The sequence below is a fragment of the Danio rerio genome, chromosome 16, assembly GCF_049306965.1.
Source record: "Danio rerio strain Tuebingen ecotype United States chromosome 16, GRCz12tu, whole genome shotgun sequence".
NCBI classification, from domain to species: Eukaryota; Metazoa; Chordata; class Actinopteri; order Cypriniformes; family Danionidae; genus Danio; species Danio rerio.
In genome coordinates, this window is record NC_133191.1 from 40,811,670 (window position 1) to 40,836,528 (window position 24,859).

Below are 24,859 nucleotides of genomic sequence, written 5' to 3' on the forward strand. Positions count from 1 at the left end.
TTCAGCATCAAAACTCGGCAGAGCACATATTAATTCCCATCATAACCATAAATAAACAGAAAACAGCAGTGAATCACAAAATGATCAGTAGATATTTGTATAACCACAGCCGCAGACAGACTCATCTATTAAATGTATTTTGTGATGCTTCAAATATGAATCACGCATGATGTTTTCAGACTTACCACATTGCTGTCAACTTCTGAAGTAGTCGACTTGATGATAAACTGTGGATGAAAAGTAGAATTAAACATGAGTGAGCAATCAAACATGATTTCTCTAAAGTTGATGTCCTCTAAACTGGACTAGGGTGAATAGACTTACCTGTTTGCCGTCCATTTTTCTGATACCACGATAGACATTGCCGTAGCAGCCAGCTCCAATATTTTCTTTCAGGTCATATTTTGCTTCCACTGAAAGATAAAAACAGCATGTTCATTTGAGACAGCTTCTAGTTATGCCTGAACAGACAGTATAAAAATAAAGCAATTTAACCCGTAACAGCCAACAACATAAACAAAGCCAATTTGCCCCGAATTAAGTTTTTTGAAACTTTTTTTAATTCAAAAGCCTTTTCCCAAAATATGTCAAAATAGTTTGTCACTAAAAAAATCACTCCATTTGCTGAAACTGAGAGAAAGTTGAGGCCAAATGACCCCAGTGTGTATGAAACAGCAACACAAGGGTTAAACAACATCAATCAAACATTAAAAATACATTCAAATGTACCAGAACCAGGAGAAGGCCCTATCCTCTGTCTACATGGCGGTCTTCTTTGTCCGGAAGGACCGGGAACATGTAACATACTTTTTTCCATTTATTAGCAGTAAATAACGCTCTCTAGGGTGTATAAATGAGTTTACTGCAGTTAATTATCTGAGTTTTCGCCTTGTCTGAGTATCAAATGAAAAGTTCCTCAATACACGTCTGTTCTGTCAGGCGTCTGGTGGATTCTGACACTCGCGGTGCAGAGCGCGTTCGATTTATGACGTAGCGTAGGGCCAGACCAAAGATGGGATGGGGGTCCTGTAGGTACAGGTGTTCGCGTTTATTCTTCAGGGTGTAAAAGGTGAAGTGGCATATTAACCTACTGTTTAGGGCTCGTGATAACATTATAAAATACGCGTGGACCTTATACAACTCTTTTGCCATCTCTGCATGGGGAAAAGAGGGAAGAATAATGTTAATCACGCAAGGCCTGGCATGATTGATGTTTGACGGGTCCAACACGGCTGATTAATTTGAGGACTCTGCATCGGCCTTTAGCTCTGCACTGAATTTACAATGTAATACGGAATCACGATGCGTTGACTCTTGTCCAGAAGTCTGCTGCTAAGAAATCGAGAGCTCCGGAGTCTAATGTTAGTTGTCATGGAAACGAGGATGTCTTGGCGGCAGTACGTGAAGTTGCTAACCTATGGAATAAAATTTCTGTTATAATTATAAAATTCACGCATCTGCAATTATGAAACCGCAAAGGAAAACGGAACATAACTTGTGACGTTACTTTACAGACACGAAATAGTTTCACCACGGACACGAAGAGTACGAATCAAACAGCGACAGTCCACTGTCAAAATACATCACCGCGGTCACAGGCATTAATAAACGAGCCAGAGTCATCGATCACAACAGTGCGCTTGCGTGATGAGATCCTGAATCCTGACTGAAGGAAGCCCCCCGAACAAAATGTCTGGGCAGCTCCCACACATCGTCTCAGGTAAGACTTTTGTTAATCCCTCTTTGAGAACTGTCCTCCATGAGCTGTAATAAAGGTTGAGACTCAATGAGGTCCATTTTCGCTGTGTTTCTTAGACATTTTACAGAATCAAAATTAAGATCGGGCCGAGGATAGCAAGCTAAGTTAGCATAACGTAAGTGAACTTGACAGGCAGCGAGCGCAGAACTTCTCAGTGAATCACTTAACGGTGTTTAACTATAACATGGCATCTGTTGATTAAGTGTTTTTGAAAGCCAGATAGACTATTGATCTATTATAAAGAAGATATCAGCAAAAGGCAAGTTAAATATTTGAGGGTTTTTGCTTATTTTTATGACACTGAATCAAATCCATCAATTGTTTAAAAAACTTGAGATCTACGTTAATTTATCTTATTATCACCGAATGAGTGGGAAAATATATTGAATAATGTAATAAAGTCTGTGCAGATTAGCAATTGGTTAAATAAGTGACCCGGACCCATGGGCGTAAATCATGAGGGGCAGTCATTTAAACACTCGTATTTCATCTGAAAGCTGAATAAATAAGCTCCTCATTGATTTATGAGAGAAGATTATATGTTCAGATATACGTTTTTATATTATCTTTAAGTTAGCAATCCACATTACTAAGCAGAAATGACGTTTTTATATATTTATAGCAATTTACAAAGTCTTTATAAAGAGATTTCTTATCTAAAGTAGAGTAACCTAACTTAAATAATTTGAGCAAATAGCCAAAAAAGTATATTTTGTCTCATATAGTGACTATTCCCTCAAATCTACCTGCTCAACATAAGACTCGTTTCTTAGTATTAGAAAAATGCCCAATATCTATCTGTCTGTCTGTTTTTAATTAGCTCAGATTATGTCCTGCTTACAAGCACTTGAATCTATGAAAACTGATCATACTAAGATTTTTAGCATAATAGAAAAAGTGGACCTTTTAAAGACTAAAGACTTTGATATTATTTTCTGCTGGATACCAGGCTGGTCATATGGGATGAGTTGGAAATGAGCGTGCAGATAAAGCATGATAAAGGAAGATAGAAGTTGGAGATAACAGAACGTAAACTTCCTGTGTCTGATGTTAAACCTGTTTTAAATCTGTATGTTAATGAGAAATGGCAGATGGAATGGGATGAATGTAGGAAAAACACATGGTATGAAGTGAATCCATTAATTAATGAAAGGAATAATTACCATTTTGAAAATAGACATGACCAGGTTGTTCATACAAGATGTAGCATCAGACACTCATGGCTTACACTCGCATATTTATGAAAAGCGGAAGAAATACCTATTGGTGACTTGTGTAAAAATGTTTTACCGATAAAACATTTTAATATGTTTAAAATATTTCCCGAATAAAAACGTTCTCTAATATCATGTAAAAATACACATTGTGTTTTTAAATGATATTGGAGAATGTTTTTATTCTGGAAATATTTGAAGTGAGCTGTTTGAAAAGGTGTTTTACAATATTTATCTTTAATCTAACTAAAAGATTGTATATGACTGTTTTCAGTGTTGTTGCTTGCTACTTGTATGTTTTTTGTTGTTATTTTAAAATGTATGTTTGCTAAGATTGTTTACTAACTGCAATGAGCGTCATCATGCTAACTGATATGATATGATTATAAATTGTATATTTAGTACATGTTTTTTGCCATGAATATAGCCAATGCTGCTGATATGGCATTAAAACCTAAATAAAATCTGTCCATCCATCCATCCATCCAACCATCGTTCTGTCTGTCTATCTATCTATCTATCTATCTATCTATCTATCTATCTATCTATCTATCTATCTATCTATCTATCTATCTATCTGTCTGTCTGTCTGTCTGTCTGTCTGTCTGTCTGTCTGTCTGTCTGTCTGTCTGTCTGTCTACCCTCTTTAACCATTGTCAATCATAATTCTGCATGACTTACAGCTTAATTTTATGTTAATGTTTATCAGGTTCCATTTGGAGAAATAATATCTGCTGCTCAAAGCCTGGTGTCGAGGCTCACCAACACCCTAAGATCACCAGAGAACACAAACCAACTAAGAGAGATTAGTTCAACACAGAGAGAGAGGACAACATCAAGTTTCCAGAGCCAGTCAGTTCAGCAAGAAATGAGGTGTGAGATTCAGTGGATGACTGTATGTGTAGAAGAATCTAATGTGTTTTTTTCTCTAATACAAATTGTTCCTACACTAATGAGAAAATATTTGTAGGTCATTTCCTGGGTTTTTCTGAGAGGAGCGTAGAGGGAAAAGCTGTTTTGCACCATATAAGGGGCAATGTAAAAGCTTATTAATGTATTTTTACCTGCTGGACAAACAGCATGAAAAAACACCAAAAGGAGAGGCAGAAGTACATCTCACTATGGCTGGACTTGGAAGACAGCAGTTAAATGTGCAAGAAAATTTCCCCCATTCAGAGGTATGATTAAAGTTCCATGCCCTGTTATTTTGTATTTCTGTATTTGTTCCAAAATTATAATGTATTAATTAGGGATGCTCATTTCGGTTAATTTTGCTAACCGACAACCGTCGCTCATTAATCGGTTATTAACGGTAACTGGTCAGATTACAATTAATTTTATATTAAACAAATTGACGTGTCTATTTTGTGTCTGACACATTAAATAATGCATTTTAAAATAATAATTTATTTTTATATGCTAGCACAGTGGTTCTCAAACTGTGGTACGTGTACCACTAGTGGTACGCAGGCTTCCTTCTAGTGGTACGCGGATGAATCAAATATGTAATATGTACATGCTACATATATTTAAAGAAATTATCAAAAATGATTTATATACGAATATGATGACATAAAGCCTATATTTACGAGGTCTAGGCAACATTTCCAGGCGCTAACAAACCAGGAGTTATTTCTTTTTTAAACTGTACAGAGCTTAAGCTGCTTTACTAGACCTAATACGCTACTGTATTTCAAAACTGCTCATTATGGTGGTACTTGCAAAGACAAATTTTTTCCGAGGTGGTACTTGATGAAAAATGTTTGAGAACCACTGTGCTAGCATATTAATAATAGAACAAAACAACAGAGCATCTTTACGCACTTGCAGTGTTTAGCACAGAAGAACAGAATAAGAGAAGAACTAAATAAAATGAATAAAATAAATAGGACTGCCCTAAATTATTTTCACTTCAATAATTAATTTATATTACAAAACGAAAATACTGACTGATTCTTTTTAATAACCGGCATAGGCTGTTTTTTTTTCGCCAATCATGTTTTTTTTTTCTTCTGTCAAATAAAATCGCAGACTTTCTCAAATCGCCAGCTCCACGGAAAATATGCATTTATTTAATGCCCCGCTGTCATTATTATAATCACAAAACCTTTTTACATTTTAATAGAAATCATTATTTTAAAGAATATGTCCTGATATGGTTTCCTCTCTCTCTCTCTCGCGGTTCAAGTGCGTGCGCTGCGTGATGAAAAGACAACAACACGCGCGCATAGGTTGACTTTTTGTAAACAGTTTTGTTGTTTAAATATGATGTTACATTATTGTGCATACATGCTTTATAAGCTGTAAAATAAAAGGTAAAGCCTATTTGTTGTGTTTATGATGCAGATCCAGGTCAACATCAGCGCTAGTTTGGCATCAACACGTCTGTTAAACAGCAATATTCTTCTTCCATTTTGCTTCTTTGGCAAATGTGTCTGTAGTAGGGATGTAACGGTATCAGAATTTCACGGTACGGTAATACCTCGGTATGAATGTCACGGTACGGTATTTATTGAATCATTTACAGGAAAAAACAAAACTTATGAAAATACTCCAAAAAAGTGCCAAAAGTGTCAATGACATACAAATTAGCCATCTATCTGTAAGCTTTGAAACAGGAACTTCAATTTTAATAACAAAAAATTATTAAACCATGTAAAAAAATAAAGTTTCAATTTAGTAGTGTTGAAAACTCATCACATTCAACATTTAATCACACTCAGCCCATCTACCCAGATGAGAGCTCTGCTAGTCGGACTTCTCATCAAGCATCTCCCGCTGGATCTAATCTCACTATATTTATTAAACGGGATATTTCATTTATCTTGTTGTCTTTATCTAACGACATATTCCCTGACTTTGGTCATTGGAATCTATTACTTGTTCTCAGGTAACGTGTTTTGGCTGAGCGCAAAGATAAGTTAATGATTAATGTAACCACGTACATTCTGTATATTGACTGATCGCTTGCCTTTATTTCCTATAATGTATAAACTTATTGTATGTTATACTTTTAAAATGGCCATTATCGATTCTTAAAACTGATACTCAGCAAAAGAGAGGCTGTGTTTCGTATTTTCACTGAAATTGAAAGGAGGCAGTTGTTATCGGCTCCGTTTTGTTATCAATATCCACACAGTGAAGATGACGCTCATCTTATGCAGCACGACGCCTCAACATGTCTGCTGTCTAAGTTGCTAATATTAAAATGAAAATAGGCAGTTCCTTAAATCATGTTTACATTTTATTGTTGAGAAAGTGAAACAAGCCAGGGTTATGTGAATGAAGTTATAAAGTACACTGTTCCCTTTGAAGATTTACCCGTGTCCTCGGTATAATCTGCTTTTCCATATCAAACTGAGAAGAAGAGACTGCAGCCTTGATCAAACTTGCGAAGTCTGAACTTACACGGAGATAATGCAGGACTGAACTGTGCGTGTTAGGCTACTTAATATTCAGGAAAAGCCCCAATCAGAGAGGCGAATGTCTGCAGCCCCGCTTCCGTTTTCAGATGTCTCCGTTTTCCATCATCCACACTGAGACGGAGCAGCAGTTTTCGGCGCTCGAGAACTCCGGCGTAGTGTGGACGGTTGGCGTAACCGTAGCAAAACTTATGCGTTTTCAAACTAAAACGCATTAGTGTAAACAGGGCCTTAGAGTTTTCCAGCTCTTTTCATCCCCGCTTCTAGCAGCACACTCCATTTCCGCATTACTGGATCTGTAGCGACAACAGACCGCAAGGGATGATGGTCAAGCATGGGCTGATGGCAATTGTAGTTTTTGCTATCTCCCGTTCGCTTCATTCGCCTGAGCAAATTTTCTCAGAAGACCTATAGTTTTACCGAGTCATGCGACTTCGGTAATATCGAAAAAAAATAATATTGCGGTATGACGGTATTTACAATACCGTTACATCCCTAGTCTGTAGGCACGGGTTATACGTTGTCGTCCCGCAAGTTAAGTATGCCTTGCAGTTAAACAAGGGGCCGAAAACGAGGCGCACCTCACTGCCTTTATGTTGACAAGGAAAAAAGAAGAGAGGACCGCGCTTCTTCTCATGAAACGACTGAATCAGCAGGGTATCGATTGTGTCTGTGTTGTTACAATTGTAATATTTAATAATATATAATAAATTGATATTCAAGATTTGTATATTCATCCAGCTCTGGATAACTTAAAACAGCGATTAGACCTTCAGAGCGGCAATAATGCGTCCTGAAGTAAAGCGAAACGGCTATAAACTCTAGCAAGATAGAGTGATTATATGCAGAGCCATATTCCTTTATCTTTAAATAAAGTATAACTATAGAAACTGTGTTCATCTTAACTGAAAGCTTCGTCGTGTTTTCTGGCCTCACGCATCGCGCACCTGTCAGTCAGTCAGCACGTAACGCCAAAGGGTTAAACAGACTATACGGTTACAGAAAAGTTTGCGTTATAATCCACTTACCTTTTAATACATTTTGATGCGATTATAATCCGCTATTAAAAACAACAACAATAACTGAATGTTTTGAATGGATAATGTAGCCGTGGCGGGATGCATTTTGGTCCCCGCCATGGAAGAATGAATGTAGCGGAAACCATGCTCTTTAAAAGTTCTCTGTAGTTGTCTTGACAACACAAACTGCTGCTCTGGGATGAGCCGCGAGCAAAAGATGCCCCTCTTAACGCAAAGGCGCATTCAATCGGCCCCTTATGCAGCCAAACTAAAAATATATCAAATAATATGTTTCATGGTTTAACTGATAGCATTAATCGGTTACAAACGCACCCTTTTGGTTAACGGTTAATCGATGATATTGAGCATCCCTAGTATTAATATAATTGAACTGTTCAAGCTTTCAGATATACTTGTGAAATTGTTTCTAAAACTGGCCAACATCTGTGGTGGATGTTTGTTATGCAAGTCTTCAGGTATGTTCTTTTTTCTTCTTTTTTTGATGATGATGATGATGAAATGCTAATACACTCTCAGTAATTGTGCTAAAGCTGGGGCTTTTCAAAGTTTGTGTTTGTATGTAAAGCTCCACATTAGTATCTTAAAACCAAAACCTAAAGTGTACATATTGCACTCAAAAATACAACCATGTTCTCTTTTAACCCCTTGAAACATCATGGCAGTTTGTGTTCCTTTATTTTTTTCTAGGGATGCACCGATACCATTTTTTTTGGAACCGATCCGATCTCGATACAAAAAATTCTGAGCATTGATTAATACAGATCTGATACTGTGCTGTTTTTTTTTCTAAGCATAATACAGTTTCTATAGCTCTGGTGATAAACTCAAATGATAAATCTTCTTTTGTAAAAATAACAGACCTATAGGCTGACTGTATATGACAAACACACAATCTAACTAAACATGATGCTTGCTATAAACTATAGGCTACATTATTTGAGCATTCATTATGACATTGATATATGTTGTGGTCCAGCTTATGTTTCCTTTTTTGAGTGAGATGGAGAAAGTTTAAAACAAGGTCCACTTAAATGCTTCAGCGCCAAAACACAAACTGGTCTGTTGAATAAAGTTTTAATATAATTAAAATGACAGCAAAATATTCACAGTTTCAGAATAGCCTATATTAGGCTACATCATGTTTAGTTAATGACAAGTTCAGTGAATGACAATCCATACTGCTCCTGTCAGTTTCACTTTTATTAATATAATCAACTACTTTGACCACAATAAGCCAGGCTTTACTAACTATTGGCAGCACTTAAAGTATTCCCCTCAGAAGAAGAAACTCAATCGGACACTTTCAAAAACTGAGCAGCACAAAGAGGAGAAATCAGTGTGTTGATGATCTGTCCAATGTATTATTAAGCTTTTTCTAATTCAAAGTTTCAGGTAGGCCTACTTTGTGTGTGAATACCTTGCAATTAGGGCTGGGTATCGACCGAATCGTCTTGCTACTATCGAGTATCGAAAAATTCTTTTGCGTTCGGTACCAAATTTCGATACTCAAGGGTATAATCTTGTCAACGTCAGTGAGCTAGAAAATCTGAGCCATCCTTAACGTGACCGGGTCAAATGCTGGTGATTGACTGCAGCAAGGCTGTCTTGAAAATCAGTAGTTTACGACGGTTACGCGCACTCACTCAGAGCTTGTCAAATGTGAGGCAGTAATGCGTACACTACTACACTTTAAAGCATAGCATACATTTAATGCAAAGGATGTTTAAGTAATCAAAAGTATGGCTACATTATGCAAAGATTGACGGCAACAGCGCACGATGCAATATCTGTAAAGTTATCGCGACCAAGACTGGCAACACGTCAAATATGATAAAACACCTGACACAGGTTCCCCGCGGGGTCTTAAAAAGTGTTAAAGTCTTAAAATAAAAAAATCGAAATTTATGGCTTTAAAAAGTCTTAAATTTGCTGTTCTAGGTCTTAAATATTTTTGCACAGGTCTTTATTTTTGTTTTTATTGCTAGGTCTTTGGGGTGTTGTAGTTCTTTATTTCACTAGTCCAATTGTAATTTGCATTACAACTACAAAAAGGTCAACTTTCAATAGCCAATCAGCTTTCTGATATTAAACCCAGTGCGCGCGGCAAATGTGACATCATCGCTGTGTTTGCAACAGCCATCGGAAAGTAGGAAAGTTTTTGTAAAACTTTGGAAAAACCTGAGGGATAAGTTTGTTAAAACAACAAAAAAAGAGGCCCCCAAAAACATCTTCAATGATAATGATTATCTTTTTATTCGTCTGATTTTACTTTCTGTTTTTTTGGAGCGCCGCCTGTCATTAAAAAAAAATATCTCAATGGTGAACGTGTCAAGTATAAAAGCCTTAATCTGTTTTGTGAGTTGTGCGATGCGGTGCCAGGTGAAAGTATAAATCTGCATAAGATGTTTGTTTTTTCTGTAGTTCAACGGTGCATTTAATCTGACTTTACCACTGTTCAATTTAAATAACTTTGTTTTACCCCTAATTTAATGCTTTTACATTTTCTCTCGCGTGTTTTTGATATTGCGATATAGGTCTTAAATGTAATACTTAATGGTCCTAAAAAGGTCGTAAAAGGTCTTAAATTTGACATTATGATATCTGCAGAGTCCCCATGACAGTACACAGAATTAATTTACGAGCAGAAAGTTGCTCCGACGCAGTCATTATCTTCATCCTCTTAGTATTTTCCTGACTCAGGGCCTCCAACAACGTGCCCACCACAACTGTAGTCTTCCATGACTGATGAGTATAACTGCGCGATGGTTGGGGCTCCGAAAGGCAAACAGACATACAAAATCAGTTTTTAGCACTTCTTGCTTGTGTACCGTTAAAGCTAAGGCCCAGATTACACTACCAGTTAAATGTGACCCAATTCCGATTTTTTTTGCTTAAACTTGTGACAATGTGGTGCTTCTCCGCGGTTTAATGGTGTGGAAGAGAGAGCGTGTGTGGATATTCCGACGTGGGAAAAAACAACAACAACAGAGGAAACATGGAGGACGGTGGTCAGTCGCCATTATTTGCTCCCACTAGACCTGAGATCTCTCTCGTACCACAAATTCCTCTCAGTGGTGTAGGACATCATACAGCATATAAACAATAAGCGCTAGCTGCGATGCAGGCCCTTCCCCACCTCCTTCGCCTCAAAATCATTTTAAAGTTGGGCAAATTCATGTTGTAATTTTTACGCTATTAACGTTATCAATGCACGCACTGCGGGCTACACATAGAACAACTTTATTCCCTTTAACACCAGTGCGCACACAGGCTACATCTTACACACACACACACATCAGGGCCGTACCATTACATAAACTGCGTGGGGGTAAATCTGGACTGAACCATTTGCTGCTTATACTACACCACATATTTCGTAGAGCTAAAAAGAAAATTTATTCCATCGTGGCTAGTGTGGCACAGATGCTAGGACCCGCCTTTATGCATGCATGCATCATAGGTTGTATGGCAAGTGTAAACGCATGAATTCGATATGGGTCACAATTAAAAGAACGTGTAAACGGACAGACAAAAAAATCTGAATTGGGCATCAAGACCTGACAGTGTGAACGGGGCCTAAGTTTGTGCGGGGAAAATGTATTCATTCTTTTTTTGGACCTAATGTATGCTGTGCAGCGTTATGTACTGATCCGATGGCTTTAAATACCTAGCTAAATTGATACTAAAATGCTTTAAGGTTAACGGTAAATGATAAAGTTTACCTCACATTAAACTTGTCTTATTTAAATGTCCTTATCCTTGGCTGCATTAACAGTTTAGCTTTCAAGTTTTCTTCACATTAATGTTATAGTCTGCTCCTGCTGACCCTGGAATTAGGATACCATCAAGTGATAATCCATTGCACTGGCAGAAAAATGAACAAGGAAAGGAAAGATGAATGCCACAGGGCCGTTACAAATTTTATTGTTAAAAGTTTGCTGCCTTTTTCTCCTGTGGAGGCTTCATGGTGGAGCTAAGAACAGTAAGCTGTAAATGATGTTGTAATATTATTACCATTTAGGCTGTTGGCCATGTTTGTAGGTAGTCTCTTAACCTAGATAATTTTTAAATCTTTTTATAGTAAGCAACAATGATAAAATAATGCTAATGTTACTTTTTTGTGTTTGATGATGTCAAATATAGGGAGATGATAAGCACTTTAAACCCCAGAAATCAGTCCCCCAGCCGAGACATGCTCTCAAATACCCTCATACCTGCAGTTGAAAAAGAAAATATCAAGAAAGAGTTGCAAGATGTGAGAGATGTGGCTGTGACTGCTGATGGCTGGATCAGCATTGCACAGGACCACTACCTGACAGTGTCACTTCACTTTGTCAGAGAGGGTTCCATGAAAGAGAGGGTCCTACATACAAGGGCAGTATACACATCCCAGACAGGGGACATTTTAGCAGAAGAGATAAGAGATATTCTTGATGAATTTAATATAAAGGATAGAGTAGTTGCTGTGACAATGCAGCAAACATGGATGTAGCAGTAAAAAGAGATGAGTATTAAAAAAATTGGCTGCTTTGCTCACACTCTCAATATTGCTGCTCAGAAGCTTTCCACGATTACCTCAGTCTCACAGTGGGCAGGAAGGATCAGAGCAATGGTGGTGTGGCTGAAAAGATCCACCCTGGCTAAACCTATCCTTAAAGAGAAGCAGCATCTTCTCGGTAGGTAGAAATCAGAATAGATGAACCTTAGTGCAAAACTCTTTGGCCAAATAGTTAATAAAAATCCTTTGCTAAATCATGCAGTAAAACATTTCTGCAAATAAACAGCCACTTTGATAACCACACAAACACAAACATAAATTTCTCTTTCCCATTTTAGGTCTTCCAGAACATGCTGTCATCCTTGATGTGAAAACAAGGTGGAATAGCTTATTCCTCATGGTGGAGCGATTCCTAGAGCAGTTCTCTGCCTTCCAGGCCACCTCCATGGACCATCGTCTTAAGAAATTAATGGACAAGGACAGGTAAAAACTCTGTTCTCATTTTAAATGCTTATTCAATTTTCAGTGTAAACGATTTTGCTCATGAATCTATAGTCCAGCTAATGAATCTGATCATATTTTACAGACTGCAGAGAATTTCTGATGAGGATTTTAGAAAAGCAGAAGAGTTTGTCAAAATTACAAAGATACTTTACACGTCAACCCTCTGCGTCTCTGCTGAAAGGAGCCAAAACTTGGGTCAGATTCTGCCTATCTTAAATAAGCTCCAGCACCACTTCACAGTGAATAAAGAGGACTCCTCCTTCACAAAGACCATCAAGGACCCTATCTGGAATGACCTCTCAAAAAGATACCAGGGGTGCAGTGTAATCCTGCTGAATTTGCTCTTGTTTTCATTAGAATTATTCAGTGATTGACTCAGTGTTTTTGTCTTGAATATCAGATGGAGGAGGGCACACCCTTGCATCCCAGATTCAAGTCAAAAGTGACAAATGAAGTGTGGACCAGACTGAAGGAGGAGCTAATGAAAAGGACCTTAGAACAGGTGTTACTTCATATTGGTAATATTCTACTTCACTTGAATTGTAGATCAATATGTGTTGTGGTAAATATTGACTTCTCATTAATTACAAATTATCAGACCAGAGGTTTTGAATATCAGAAAATAGACTTTATTCTCCATAATAAAGCCGAGAAAGAGCAGAGCAGACCCCAGAGCTTTCTGAAGTCTCTCCTGGACACCTTCTAAAGTTTCAGTGTGTTTGTTACAATTTTTATACAGGATTATTTGACACACCCCTAAGTCTCTTTTTAACTCTTGACCATTTTTGAATAGGTTTTTAGTCTAAGGGGTCCTGCTTTTCTTGGCTCTCAGCCCACTAGCTCATGTCAACAGAGATGTTACAGGTATATGTCAGTAAAGTATAGATGCAACTTATGCAAAGGAACTAAGTGTTTACATACATTGTCATGATAGGATAATAACTTGATAATATGTTACTCATTCTAACTTCTGACACATATAGCTTCATAGAAGTATTTAACATAAATAATCAGTGCTTTACATATTCAGTTATTCTACACAATCAGTCACTCAGCCTTCTCCTAGTGTTGCTCCTGTGCAGGCATACTCATCTTACACAGACATATCACTGTATTTTTAACACAGGCCGGCATGTTTGCTGCAAACACTACATACATTTTGAGAAGAGAAAATTAACTGCTTTACACTTAGAAAATACTTCATACAGAGAGAATAAAATCTTCTTCAATCCCTCCTCTTAAGACTTTAGTCTTAATATTATTGTCTTTTAACCCCAAAGTGCAATTTCATAATCCAGTTCTCTTAATTACCTCTATCTAGTGACTGATATTAGCCACATAGCTGTTATCAATTGACTAGATTATGCCACTGTACTTTGACAGAAGTCCAGCCAAACATCTTCCCTTTTACTTTTGATTTGAAGGAAGTAAAAGACTGTACTCTGTTTTTCTCTTAACACATCAAAGACAACAATGTTTTAAGCATAAGTATTCAGTTGGTTCAGTGCTAGCTGCTAGTTTTCACACTCATGTAGAATATACTGAAGTGATATTATATATAGGTACCATGAAAGCAATATGCAAACAAAATCAATATGCAAACGTAAAAAGCATCAAATGTTGATCTTGATCTTTGCTCATCCTTGTTTCTCTTATTCCAAGCTATCAGCATCTTCATTAGACTTTGAAAAGTTGTTAATGGAGATGTGTGGTTGAGAGTCTGAGTTCTGAAATCTGCAGTTGTGCATTCATCATCCCTTGACTTGTGGCACTTCTGTATGTGGTATTCAGGCACATTATCAGAATCACTCTTTTCTTTGTTCTGATAAACTCTTGCTTCCACACGTGGCACTTAGTAGTTTAGAGCTTTGGAATATTCAGGCTCCTCTGTTTCCAGTCAGCTTTCCCTTGCTGGAGTTGTTCCCTTTCGCTCCTTTGAGGCATTGGTACCTCATCAATGGCATCCACTTTGGCAGCTGTTGGATTTGCCCTCATCCAGATATGGTCCTTTCCTCCTGAGCTCTCCAGAGCATCCACAGATAGACTCGATCAGCTGGACCAATTGGACCTTATATCTCTGCTCTCTCACATGGCTCCTTTCTGGTTTCCTGCACAGATATCGCTATGCACATGGCAATTAATTGTTTCTTTATTAAAGTCCCTACTGCATTAGACATCTTTGCAAACCATTCCAAGAGGTTATGTGCAAGGTTATAGGTGAGATTATATGCCAGGTTTTATGCAAAGTTTCATGTGGTTTCTTGCAAGGGTCATGCTGTTTCTTGCAAGGTTTCTTTCAAGGTTTCTTTCAAGGGTCGACCCAATAGCAGTTCATGCGATGCGGTGTTAGATGCTTGTTTCTGTCAGTTTCCATGCCATCACTCACCAATGCACTTGTAAACACATTAATCCCATTAAGTTTATTATTTTCACATATTTCATTGAGGGTTGGTCTTGATGGATCATCTTCATCTCTTTCAGCCATTTCTGGTAACTGAGCATAATACAATTACTCTCTCTTTTGTTTTATTCATAATTTTTCATACTCCTTTAGATGTTTTTATTTATTTATCACTCATTAACTTCATGATTACTTTATGAATGCAAACCCATTATGAACTTATTTCTGAAGGCTTTTTAAAATTTAGGAAATACTTCTCTTGTCACAGATGTAATAAATATCCCTGCTTCATAATCTGCTCCTGATGCTACCTCTAATCATCTACTCATCATAGTTTCTCAACTGTGCTTGTTTACAGAATAATTCTCTATCCAGTCAACACTAAAAACAGTCATCATCTCACTGTTTGGAGCAATGGTCTCCACTCAAGTCTTTTAATTGAACTAGAGCTCTGTGAAGCTGTAGATAATTCAATCATCCACATATTGTGACAGTGTCCATACAATGATCTTCTCCCTTATTATAACCCTTTATGCATTCTGGTGTATACAGTATATGCTAGTCATCAAGCTACACGAGTACAAATAAGTTTCTACCCTCCTCTGATAGTTACCTAAAATAAACTCAATAGAAATCAAACCACTTAAAATATTTACCATCCAAAAGGACATACAGATGTTACTACTTCAATGTGTTCCTTGTGCCGCCATTCATACCGCGGCGACGGCGGTACTTGATGCGCCAGCAGCATTTGACCGCTGGGTGGCACTTTAACCACAGATATTCAGCTTTGCCTTTTCACAATGCTAAACAGACTGTTCTGTAGGCGTAGCTTACTGTATGTGATGTGATGTGTTCAATTAAAATATAATTTTAATTTAGTTTTTCTGGTAATAGACATGCTCTTACACTATACTATGCTGTAGAAAAGATACATGGTGAGAAGTCAAAAAGCAAATATAAGAATTAAGTTATTAGCCTTCAGTGCCCGATTAAATTGCGTTGGGGTGAAAATAATGTTTTGATTTCTTTGACTATCATGGCAATGTTATAATCTCAAATCTTAAACGTGCGCATATAAAAAACAGCAAAATAATATAGATTATCCTGCCGGTAGAGCACATCACCTCACAGTTGTGAACTTGCGATCACCTCAACTTACATTTAAATTTTGTTTACCTGGTTTATTGTAAACTTATTAAGTGCAAAGAGGATTCGTTTTGGAAAATAGAATTGAAGAAATGAAAGACAACTAAAATGAAAGCACAAAAATTCAGTACAAATAATTAGTCTTAAATAAATAAATAAATAAATAAATAAATAAAGCAGTCTTTTAGTCTAAATATAGAGAGATGTAGTGTTTGCTGTTTTGATAGAACTAAGACTAGACATGTTCATTTATATTTTTAATTTACGTTTTTATTTACATTTTCGTTGTTGATTATAATTACGATCTCATTTTATGTTTCAATTATGGTACATAATAATAAACGAATCATGAAAATAAATGAATAATGAAAATAGGACATAAATTAAGTCTGGCAGGTTTATTTTTAATAATTTAGTTTCAGTTCCGTTTTTTGTTTCAAAACGTCAATGTTCTGCTTTAAAGTATAACTGTTGTTTTGTTTTGTTTTTTTACTTAATGGCTCAGTATGTTTTGTATTTTAATTTCATATTCAGTCACCTTGCATATGCGTGTGAAATATAATGCCGCATAACCGCGGAAAAAGAAGAAAAGGCTGTCAGTTAAAGCTAATTAATCAAAATTAGCTATATTAAAATACAGCATTTATGTTAATACAGGCAGAGTGTGAACAAACTAAGGCTAAGCTATGTGCTTGCCTTTTAATGCATTTAAAAATATTTGCGGCCTTTTTATAGGCTACAGGCAACTGGTGTATAATAATGGTTTTTTTTTTTTTTTTGTATGGTAAAGGACAATGCACATTATGTTATTGATGTAAACTTAGGCTAAAACTTACCATTGATAAACGTGACCTACCTCAAGCAGATCACTTAAAGTGTAATAAAAATAATGTTGCCGCAGGACATAAATGAACTCCCGCAAGTTTATTTTCAATAATTTAGTTTCAGTACTATTAATTTTTTTCTCAAAACGTCAATAGCACCTTCAATAATCTAAACATTAAAGATGGACCGCAAGATGTGTTGAGTGGCTATGTGGTGAAGAACGATGGCAAAGCTAAGTGTGATTATTGTAATAAACTAATAAGTTATAAAGCAGAGTCCCGACCAACAGGACTAAGCATATGCGGTTGGCTCATTCTTCACGAATATAGAATTAAAATTATGGCGCGTTAGGTTCATTGTGCATCCCGCAGGTGCAACCAACAAGGGTTGTGCATTTGAGTTTAACTTTTTGAGCGTTATAAGCAACTCGTTGTTAGTTTTTATTTAAATATATCGAGCCGTAACTAAGCAGCGCATTCTCTCCGCCTCCTCGTTTATAACCAGCGGGACACGCCACTGAAGCAGGAGAGACACTCCGTCGTTCATAATCTTAGCTGATGTGTCGGACTCGAAAGAATAATTCAAAGAGGAATGTTCTTTTAACAGTCCCGATATGTTCAATCTTTTTTTCCCTGTCATTTCTCTTCAGCAAATTATATTTTTAAAGCTGCTTGATTCTTTTAAAACCAAAAGCAGACCCCGGTAATTGGTGTTTTTTCATAAGATACTCCTTTATGAATGTTTTAATTTATGAGTAGTCTTTAATGTGCTTTTTAATAGTTTTATTTTATTCATAGCAGCACCTAAAAAGCGACTAATAACATCAACAAATTAATAAAATAAGTAGCAAATGAGAAATAAATGACAGACAAGTTGATAAAAACAGACATTATCTCTAATTATCAGAATTGCAAGATTAAAACAGCTGAATATAGGCCTAAAATGATCTAGAAAGCAACTACTGCGCGCTGATATTTATTCTTCTTTTTTTCCGAATAACGAACAATTTCAACCGCGGGGAGATACCGACAGCTTGATTTGCAGTATTTTCTAACATGTTAGAAGCGGGCAGCGGACATCAGCTAGCCGTAAAGACGGGCCGGCACAAAAAAAACATGGCTGCCGGTGGAGAAGCGGCTGTGCCCTCAGCAGCTGATTGAGACGGAGCTGCATATCCTAACTGAGTGCACTAAATACTCCGAGATCCGGGAGAAATTCTACCCGATAATCCAACACATACAAAACAACTTTGAGTCCCTGTCGAACAGAACCCATCTTACTGGGGGAGTGTGTGTGCTGCTGTGTGTTCACCCAACAATACCCGCTCCTGTCTCCAACACACAAATACTGGAACTCTTTATGTGGACTTACTTTTGATAATAGGCTACTATTATTACCTTTATCCTGTTTAATGTTATCAAAAATCTATTTTTATTATTTTTTTTTTTATTCTATTTTTATTTTTATTAATCTTTTTTTATTATATGTTATTTTCATATTTGTTTTCACTACTGCCCTTTTTGCACTGTCTTGTTTGTGAGACGCGCACTGCTTTGGCAAAACGAATGTACAGTTACTTGTCATGCCAATAAAGCACCTCAAATGTGAAAATAGCCTAGGCAACAAATAACAAATAATAGTCTAATAATAACAAAAAATGCCCTTTTCATTTTCATACAATAGGCCTATGTGTGGGTTTTGACAATATGTGTTTAATTAAGCTATAAAGATCAGATGAAATGCATAGTGAAATATGAAATAAATGTCTCTTTTGCTGAAAATTTAATTAATCTATATATTTATTATTTTAAAAATCAACTCATTTTTGCCCAGAGAAAGAGGCGCGCGGCACTAGCGGACATGGGGTGCTTTTTCAAAAAAAGACGTACAGTAACTTGCAGCTGAACTATGCACAGTTTGGGGAAAAAAGGATATAGTGATGCATGTCCCCCAAAACCCCTAGTTTCTCTGTCGCAGATCCATCATTTGAAGGCAATTCAAATGTACCATCTCTAAAAATAAAAAAGACCGCTTACGCGGCATTTGTGTTTATTATTACCATATTTTTATTTTATTATTATTAATTTATTCATTCATTCATCATTCATTATTTTTTTTTCGGTTTAGTCCCTTTATTAGTCTGTGATCGCCACAGCGGAATGAACCGTCAACTTATCCAGCATATGTTTTACGCAGTGGATGGCAGGAGGGCCAGCTGGGGCTTCGGGACGGAGTAAAAGGAAAGGCGGAATTTGCCCTGAGTCTGGGAAAGATGGCTTGCCGTAATTACACTAGTTTTTCTATCGCACACATGTGCCAAACACATAAACAAATAAATAAAAAAGGAAAAGAAAACATCTAGACTTATAGGCTGAGGTCTTTTTGCTTATAATCGCCCTTATGTTTCCGTTTTAAATGTAAGGCTGTTGCATAGAATAATACAATTTTAATGTATAAGTGATTTTGCTGTGTCTCCCTTGATGTTTCAATAACGCATAATAATCTACACAAAGACACGGCAGACATAAAGGTTGTGTGTGAGAGACCGAGCAAAAGAGCGCTCTCTTCACAGCTCTGTTGATGCTGCTAGCGGCTTCTTTCTTTTTGTTATTTATTTTGCAGATAATACACCATATGAATACAACAGAAAGACATAAAACTTTACAAATTACCTTTTGTAGACTCAAAACAAGTGTCATATCTTGATAAGCCTCAGCCACATTGAAATATAATTTAAAGAATTACATTATCGGATATAATAAAATCGCATTAAATAAATAAACCAATATAAAACAAGCAAAATCAAGCTATAACAGTTTAGGTAGGCCTATATAGCCTACATAAATAAAACCGTTAAAGCCAAATCAAACTTTTATTTTACAAGATATTTTCTTTTAAAAGATTTTAGATATTTTCTAAAAACAATAAACACCAGAGAAGGTTTAGAATATTATTTATAAAGTATTTGGATATGATGATAATAATCAAATTGTGCAAACAGAACATTTTTGGGAACACGTTTCAGGTCTCTCCAGTGCATTTGGGCTGAATGTTTGACTGTGTCTAAATGAGGATGTTATAAAATACATTTTCTACCGAGTTATTAACGGATGCACGATTCCAACAGTCGGGGGACGTTCTGGGGGCTGGGTTTGCGTTACGCGATGCGAGCTATAGACCGACAGTGGAAATGCGACATGATTTCGGTCTCACTGATGCCCATTAACACCTGAAAGACAAGCTTTTGGTTATGAGATGGGGGAAGGGGTATGTCTCCACCCTCAAGTGTTTTCCACAAACATGGTTACACAAAATCCAAAACTCCCGAGGACGGATGGTGTAACCGTAGCAAAACCTATGCGTTTTAAAACCAAACCGCATTAAATATGGGGCCTTATGAAAATGAATGTTTCTATGCACAGCAACTTCTGGACTGAACTACTTGTTATTTAAAATATCTGTATTACGCTCTAGCATTCGCCAAAACGAATTTGTACATAAAAACACCGAACATAGCCTAGCTGAATAGGGTGTTGCCTGCTGAGCCATGACAGCAGCAGACAATTCCGCACGACCATAAAGCCTTCACCCGACAGTTATTTTCTAATATTCACAACGCGAGCCACAACAATAGACATGCCATGCCCATCATCCTTACAGACAACTTCGCTTTAAACTGTATTAAGGTCCCATTTACACTGCACAGCAGTTTTATATAAAACCTTAATGATACATATAACAGGCTACATTTTGATGGTGAAATAACCTTTTAAACGATGGCTTTTTATTTCAGTATTCAAACATTAAATAACGAATGCATCAAGTGAAATAACGAATATGCAAAAATACATGTATATAAATATAAAGGACTATTATAATTAGCAAAATGCTGCTCTATTTATCTTTGTATTTTTATAATTTTATTATTGTTATTTTTAATATTTTGAATTAATTAAAGCTATAGACAAATACTGCTTGACATTTTAGAAAATGTTTTGCGTATACCCAGTACCGAGAACAAACAAACAAAAGCACATGACTTGTTAATCAATTTAATCAAGCTCTAGCCACGAATAAAATAATAGACTATAATTTTAATATTTTAGATGACGGGTTAGTAATTATACTATAAATGGTTATGTTCAGATCAATGAAATAATAACTTTAATAATTCTGCTTTGCAATTTTTTATTCATTACCAACATCACTAAACCATACATTTGTTTTATAAGTTAACCAAATATTTGCAGAGATTCAGCAGTTTTTTTTCTGACGCGTTTGCCAGTCATGCCAGTCAGTGAAAAAAAAGTAACCGTGGCCCCGTTTGCAGGTATTCAGATTCGATTTTATTAATCTGATTCAACTTTTATTATTTACAGGACATAAAAATGCAATTAAAAGTTTCAAATCAATGTGCATTGTCCTTTACCATGCAAATAAAAAAAAAAAAACATTGTTATACACCATAGCCTGTAGCCTATAAAATGGCCGCAAATCTTTTTAAATGCATTAAAAAGCAAGCGCATATTAGCCGTACCTTGAGTTTGTTCACATTCTGCCTGTATTAACATGCATGCTGTATTTTAATATAGCTTATTTCGATGAATTAGCTCTAACTGACAGCTTTTTCTTCTTTTTCAGCGGTTATGCTTGCATTATATTTCACACGCATATGCAAGGTGACTGAAATTGAAATTCAAATACAAAACATACTGAGCCATTAAGTAAAAAAACAAAACAAAACAACAGTTATAGCTACTTTAAAGGAGAACATTGACGTTTTGAAAAAAAAAAAAAAACTGAACTGAAACTAAATTATTAAAAAATAAACCTGCTAGACTTAATTTATGTCCTGCGGCAAAAAATATTTTTATTATAATCTGCTTAAAATAGGTCAATTTATTTATTTATTTATTTTTTGCTTTTGATGAAGCTGCATTCAACTTAAGCTCAATGTCGGCAATGTCTTTAAATAAATAATATATCTAGGCCTATTTTCATTATTCATTAATTTTCATTATTCGTTTATTATTATCTACAATTGTTGAGACATAAAATGAGATAGTAAACTATATACAACAACGAAAATGTAAGTAAAACAGAAATAAAAACATAAATGAAAAAGTCTTGTCTTAGTCCTGTCAAAATAGCAAACACTGAACATCTCTCTATATTTAGGTTAAAAGACAGCTTTATTCATTTATTTATTTATTTATTTATTTATTTATTTAAGACTACTTATTTGTACTGAATGTTTATGCTTTCATTATAGTTGCAAAAATATCAGAAATTGATCTCGCACGCGCAGGGAAAAAAGGCAATTATGCCACACATGACTTGCATCGCTCTCATGCCAAGTTTTGAGGATAAATTCGCATTTAGATGCTGCTTGAAATAAAATAAAACTATCAAAAAGCACATTAAAGACTTTAATAAAAAATTAAAACATTCATAAAGGAGTATCTTATGGAAAAACACCACGGGCTCTGCTTTCGGTTTTAAAAGAATCAAGCAGCTTTAAAAATATATATAATTTGCTGAAGAGAAATGACACGAAAAAAAAATAAATAAAAAGATTAAACATATCGGGACTGTTAAAAGAAAATTCCTCTTTGATATTCATTCGACTCCGATACATCAGCTAAGATTATGAATGACGGAGTGTCTCTCCTGCTTCAGCAGCGTGTCCCGCTGGTTAAACGATGAGGCGGAGAGAATGCGCTGCTTTGTGAACCTAACGCGCCATTATTTTAATTCTATATTCGTGAAGAATGAGCCAACCGCATATGCTTAGTCCTGTTGGTCGGGACTCTGCTTTATAACTTAGTTTATTACAATAATCACACTTAGCTTTGCCATCGTTCTTCACATGTTGCCACTCGGCACATCTTGCGCTCCATCTTTAAACAAATGTTTACATTATTGAGGTGCTCTCCAGCGGCAAAGTTTCTGGCAGAGTAGCGAATGAAAAAATGTGCTTGCAGAAATTGGAATCAAAATTTAAATTATATAACAAGCATCGTATTCTTTCTAATCCTCGCCCAGTTTTAATACAAGTTGTGTTTTTTATATTTGTGGCTGTGAAGTTTATTAAGAATATATATATATATACATATAGCCTACTTTATTTTTTTTATACTTTAAGTGATCTGCTTGAGGTAGGTCACGTTTATCAATGGTAAGTTTTAGCCTAAGTTTACATCAATAACATAATGTGCATTGTCCTTTACCATACAAAAAAAAAGAAAAAAAAAACATTATTATACATAGTTGCCTGTAGCCTATAAAAAGGCCGCAAATGCATTAAAAGGCAAGCGCATATCTTAGCCTTGAGTTTGTTCACACTCTGCCAGTATTAACATAAATGCTGTATTTTAATATAGCTAATTTTGATGAATTAGCTCTAACCTTTGACAGCTTTTTCTTCTTTTTCCGCGGTTATGCGGCATTATATTTCACACACATATGCAAGGTGACTGAATATGAAGTTAAAATACAAAACATACTGAGCCATAAGTAAAAAAAACAAAAAAAAAAAACCAAAACAACAGTTATAGCTACTTTACAGGAGAACATTGACGTTTTGAAAAAAAAAAGCAAAAAAAAAAAACTGAACAGAACTGAAACTAAATTATTAAAAATAAAATAATATATAAATATATATAATATATAAAAATATTTTTATTATACTTTTAGTGATCTGCTTAAGGTAGGTCAATTTATTTTTCTCAGTGTTTCACGTACTGTACGGCAATGTCTTTAAATAAATAATTTATTTAGGCCTATTTTCATTATTCATTTATTTTCATTATTCGTTTATTATTCGTTTATGTACAATTGTTGAGACATAAATGAGATAGTAAAATATAATCAACAACGAAAATGGAAATAAAAACAGAAATAAAACATAAATGAAAATGTCTTGTCTTAGTCCTATCAAAATAGCAAACACTGAACATCTTTCTATATTTAGGCTGCTTTATTTATTTATTTATTTATTTATTTATTTATTTAAGACTACTTATTTGTACTAAATGTTTGTGCTTTCATTTTAGTTGTCTTTTACTTCTTCAATTCTATTTTCCAAAACGAATCCTCTTTGCACTTAAAAAGTTTACAATAAAGCGTGTTAACAAATTTTAAATGATTAATGAAGGAATTATAATGCTTTGACTTATTGTTTAATATCATTTACAAGCACAGTAGCTGTATGGGCTATTTCTGTCCGTTCGCATCCCGTCCCTTTGCGCCCCCTGGCGGCTCATTCACAAACTGCGGTCATACACTAAAAACAGAGCGGCACCTATTTCAAACGGCGGCGGTACAAGCCGCGGCGTTAATAGCCACTTTGAACTCTCACCTACTGTATCTTCACATACAATATAAACTTCAGCTGGAAAATCTTCTCCTATTGATTTTCTTAAATCATAACCTAAACATAATCTTGTTTTGTCTTCCTATGTAATTATTGCCTTTAGATTCCATCAAAAATTATTAGTCATTTATACATTTATTACTACTTTAAATTTAAATAGAAATGTCTAGGACAGATTGTATATTACAGTCAATGTTTCTATTAATGCTCCTATTTTTACACAAACTTTTCAATAGTGTTTAATACCTATTTCTGCATCTAGTGTTTTTTCTTTCTGGGCAGATCTACATCTGATTTAATTTGAACCCTCACTGTGCTGGCTGATTTCATCTGCATCTCAGTCCTGTAATGACAATCATTTAGTTGGAATTTGACACTTCTTTCCTTTACTAATTTATTTTCTGATATATATATTAATTTCTTTTTTATCTTTGAGTTATTTTCTTTTGGCTCATAATTATTTCCTAAGGCACTCCCATTAAACTAGTTGTTTATACAATTTTGATGCACTTTTTTATCAGCTGGCTAAAACTTACTGTATGCTTTGTAAATTTCTCTCTGTTTTAATTATTATTCCTTAATTTTTTTTCTAATTATTTTTCACATATGTTTTCATGTAAAATATTATCTTTTTCTTAAACACTGTTCTCTTTCAATTTTTCTCATAGCAAT

At 35.5% G+C, this 24,859-nt stretch overlaps 2 protein-coding genes across 15 annotated transcripts in view; one reads left to right on the forward strand and one right to left on the reverse strand.

Annotated features, from left to right (window-relative positions):
* LOC101885829 (uncharacterized) overlaps window positions 1-24,859 on the forward strand; it is a 123,768-nt gene that overhangs the window by 67,920 nt on the left and 30,989 nt on the right. Inside the window, exons 1-5 of one of the 5 annotated variants that reach the window (XM_073926297.1) lie at window positions 10,404-11,417; window positions 11,579-12,111; window positions 12,272-12,416; window positions 12,520-12,753; window positions 12,838-12,955. The exons of the other annotated variants lie outside the window; for them this stretch is intronic. Coding sequence (XP_073782398.1) covers window positions 12,838-12,955 — 118 coding nt within the window. The 5' untranslated portion in view covers window positions 10,404-11,417; window positions 11,579-12,111; window positions 12,272-12,416; window positions 12,520-12,753. Of the gene's footprint in view, window positions 1-10,403; window positions 11,418-11,578; window positions 12,112-12,271; window positions 12,417-12,519; window positions 12,754-12,837; window positions 12,956-24,859 lie in introns of those variants that run through there. 5 annotated transcript variants of the gene reach the window in all.
* LOC141378260 (serine/threonine-protein kinase pim-2-like) overlaps window positions 1-24,859 on the reverse strand; it is a 74,045-nt gene that overhangs the window by 5,084 nt on the left and 44,102 nt on the right. For 8 of the 10 annotated variants that reach the window (XR_012392319.1, XR_012392317.1, XR_012392313.1 and 5 more), the window contains 2 exons: window positions 325-413; window positions 186-227 (listed from right to left, as the gene is read on the reverse strand). Coding sequence is in view for 3 of the 10 variants with exons in the window: in XM_073926353.1 (XP_073782454.1) it covers window positions 186-227; window positions 325-413 (131 nt within the window). In the remaining 7 variants the exon portion in view is untranslated. Of the gene's footprint in view, window positions 1-185; window positions 228-324; window positions 414-729; window positions 962-24,859 lie in introns of those variants that run through there. The other 2 variants (XR_012392314.1, XM_073926354.1) reach the window with 1 other exon arrangement.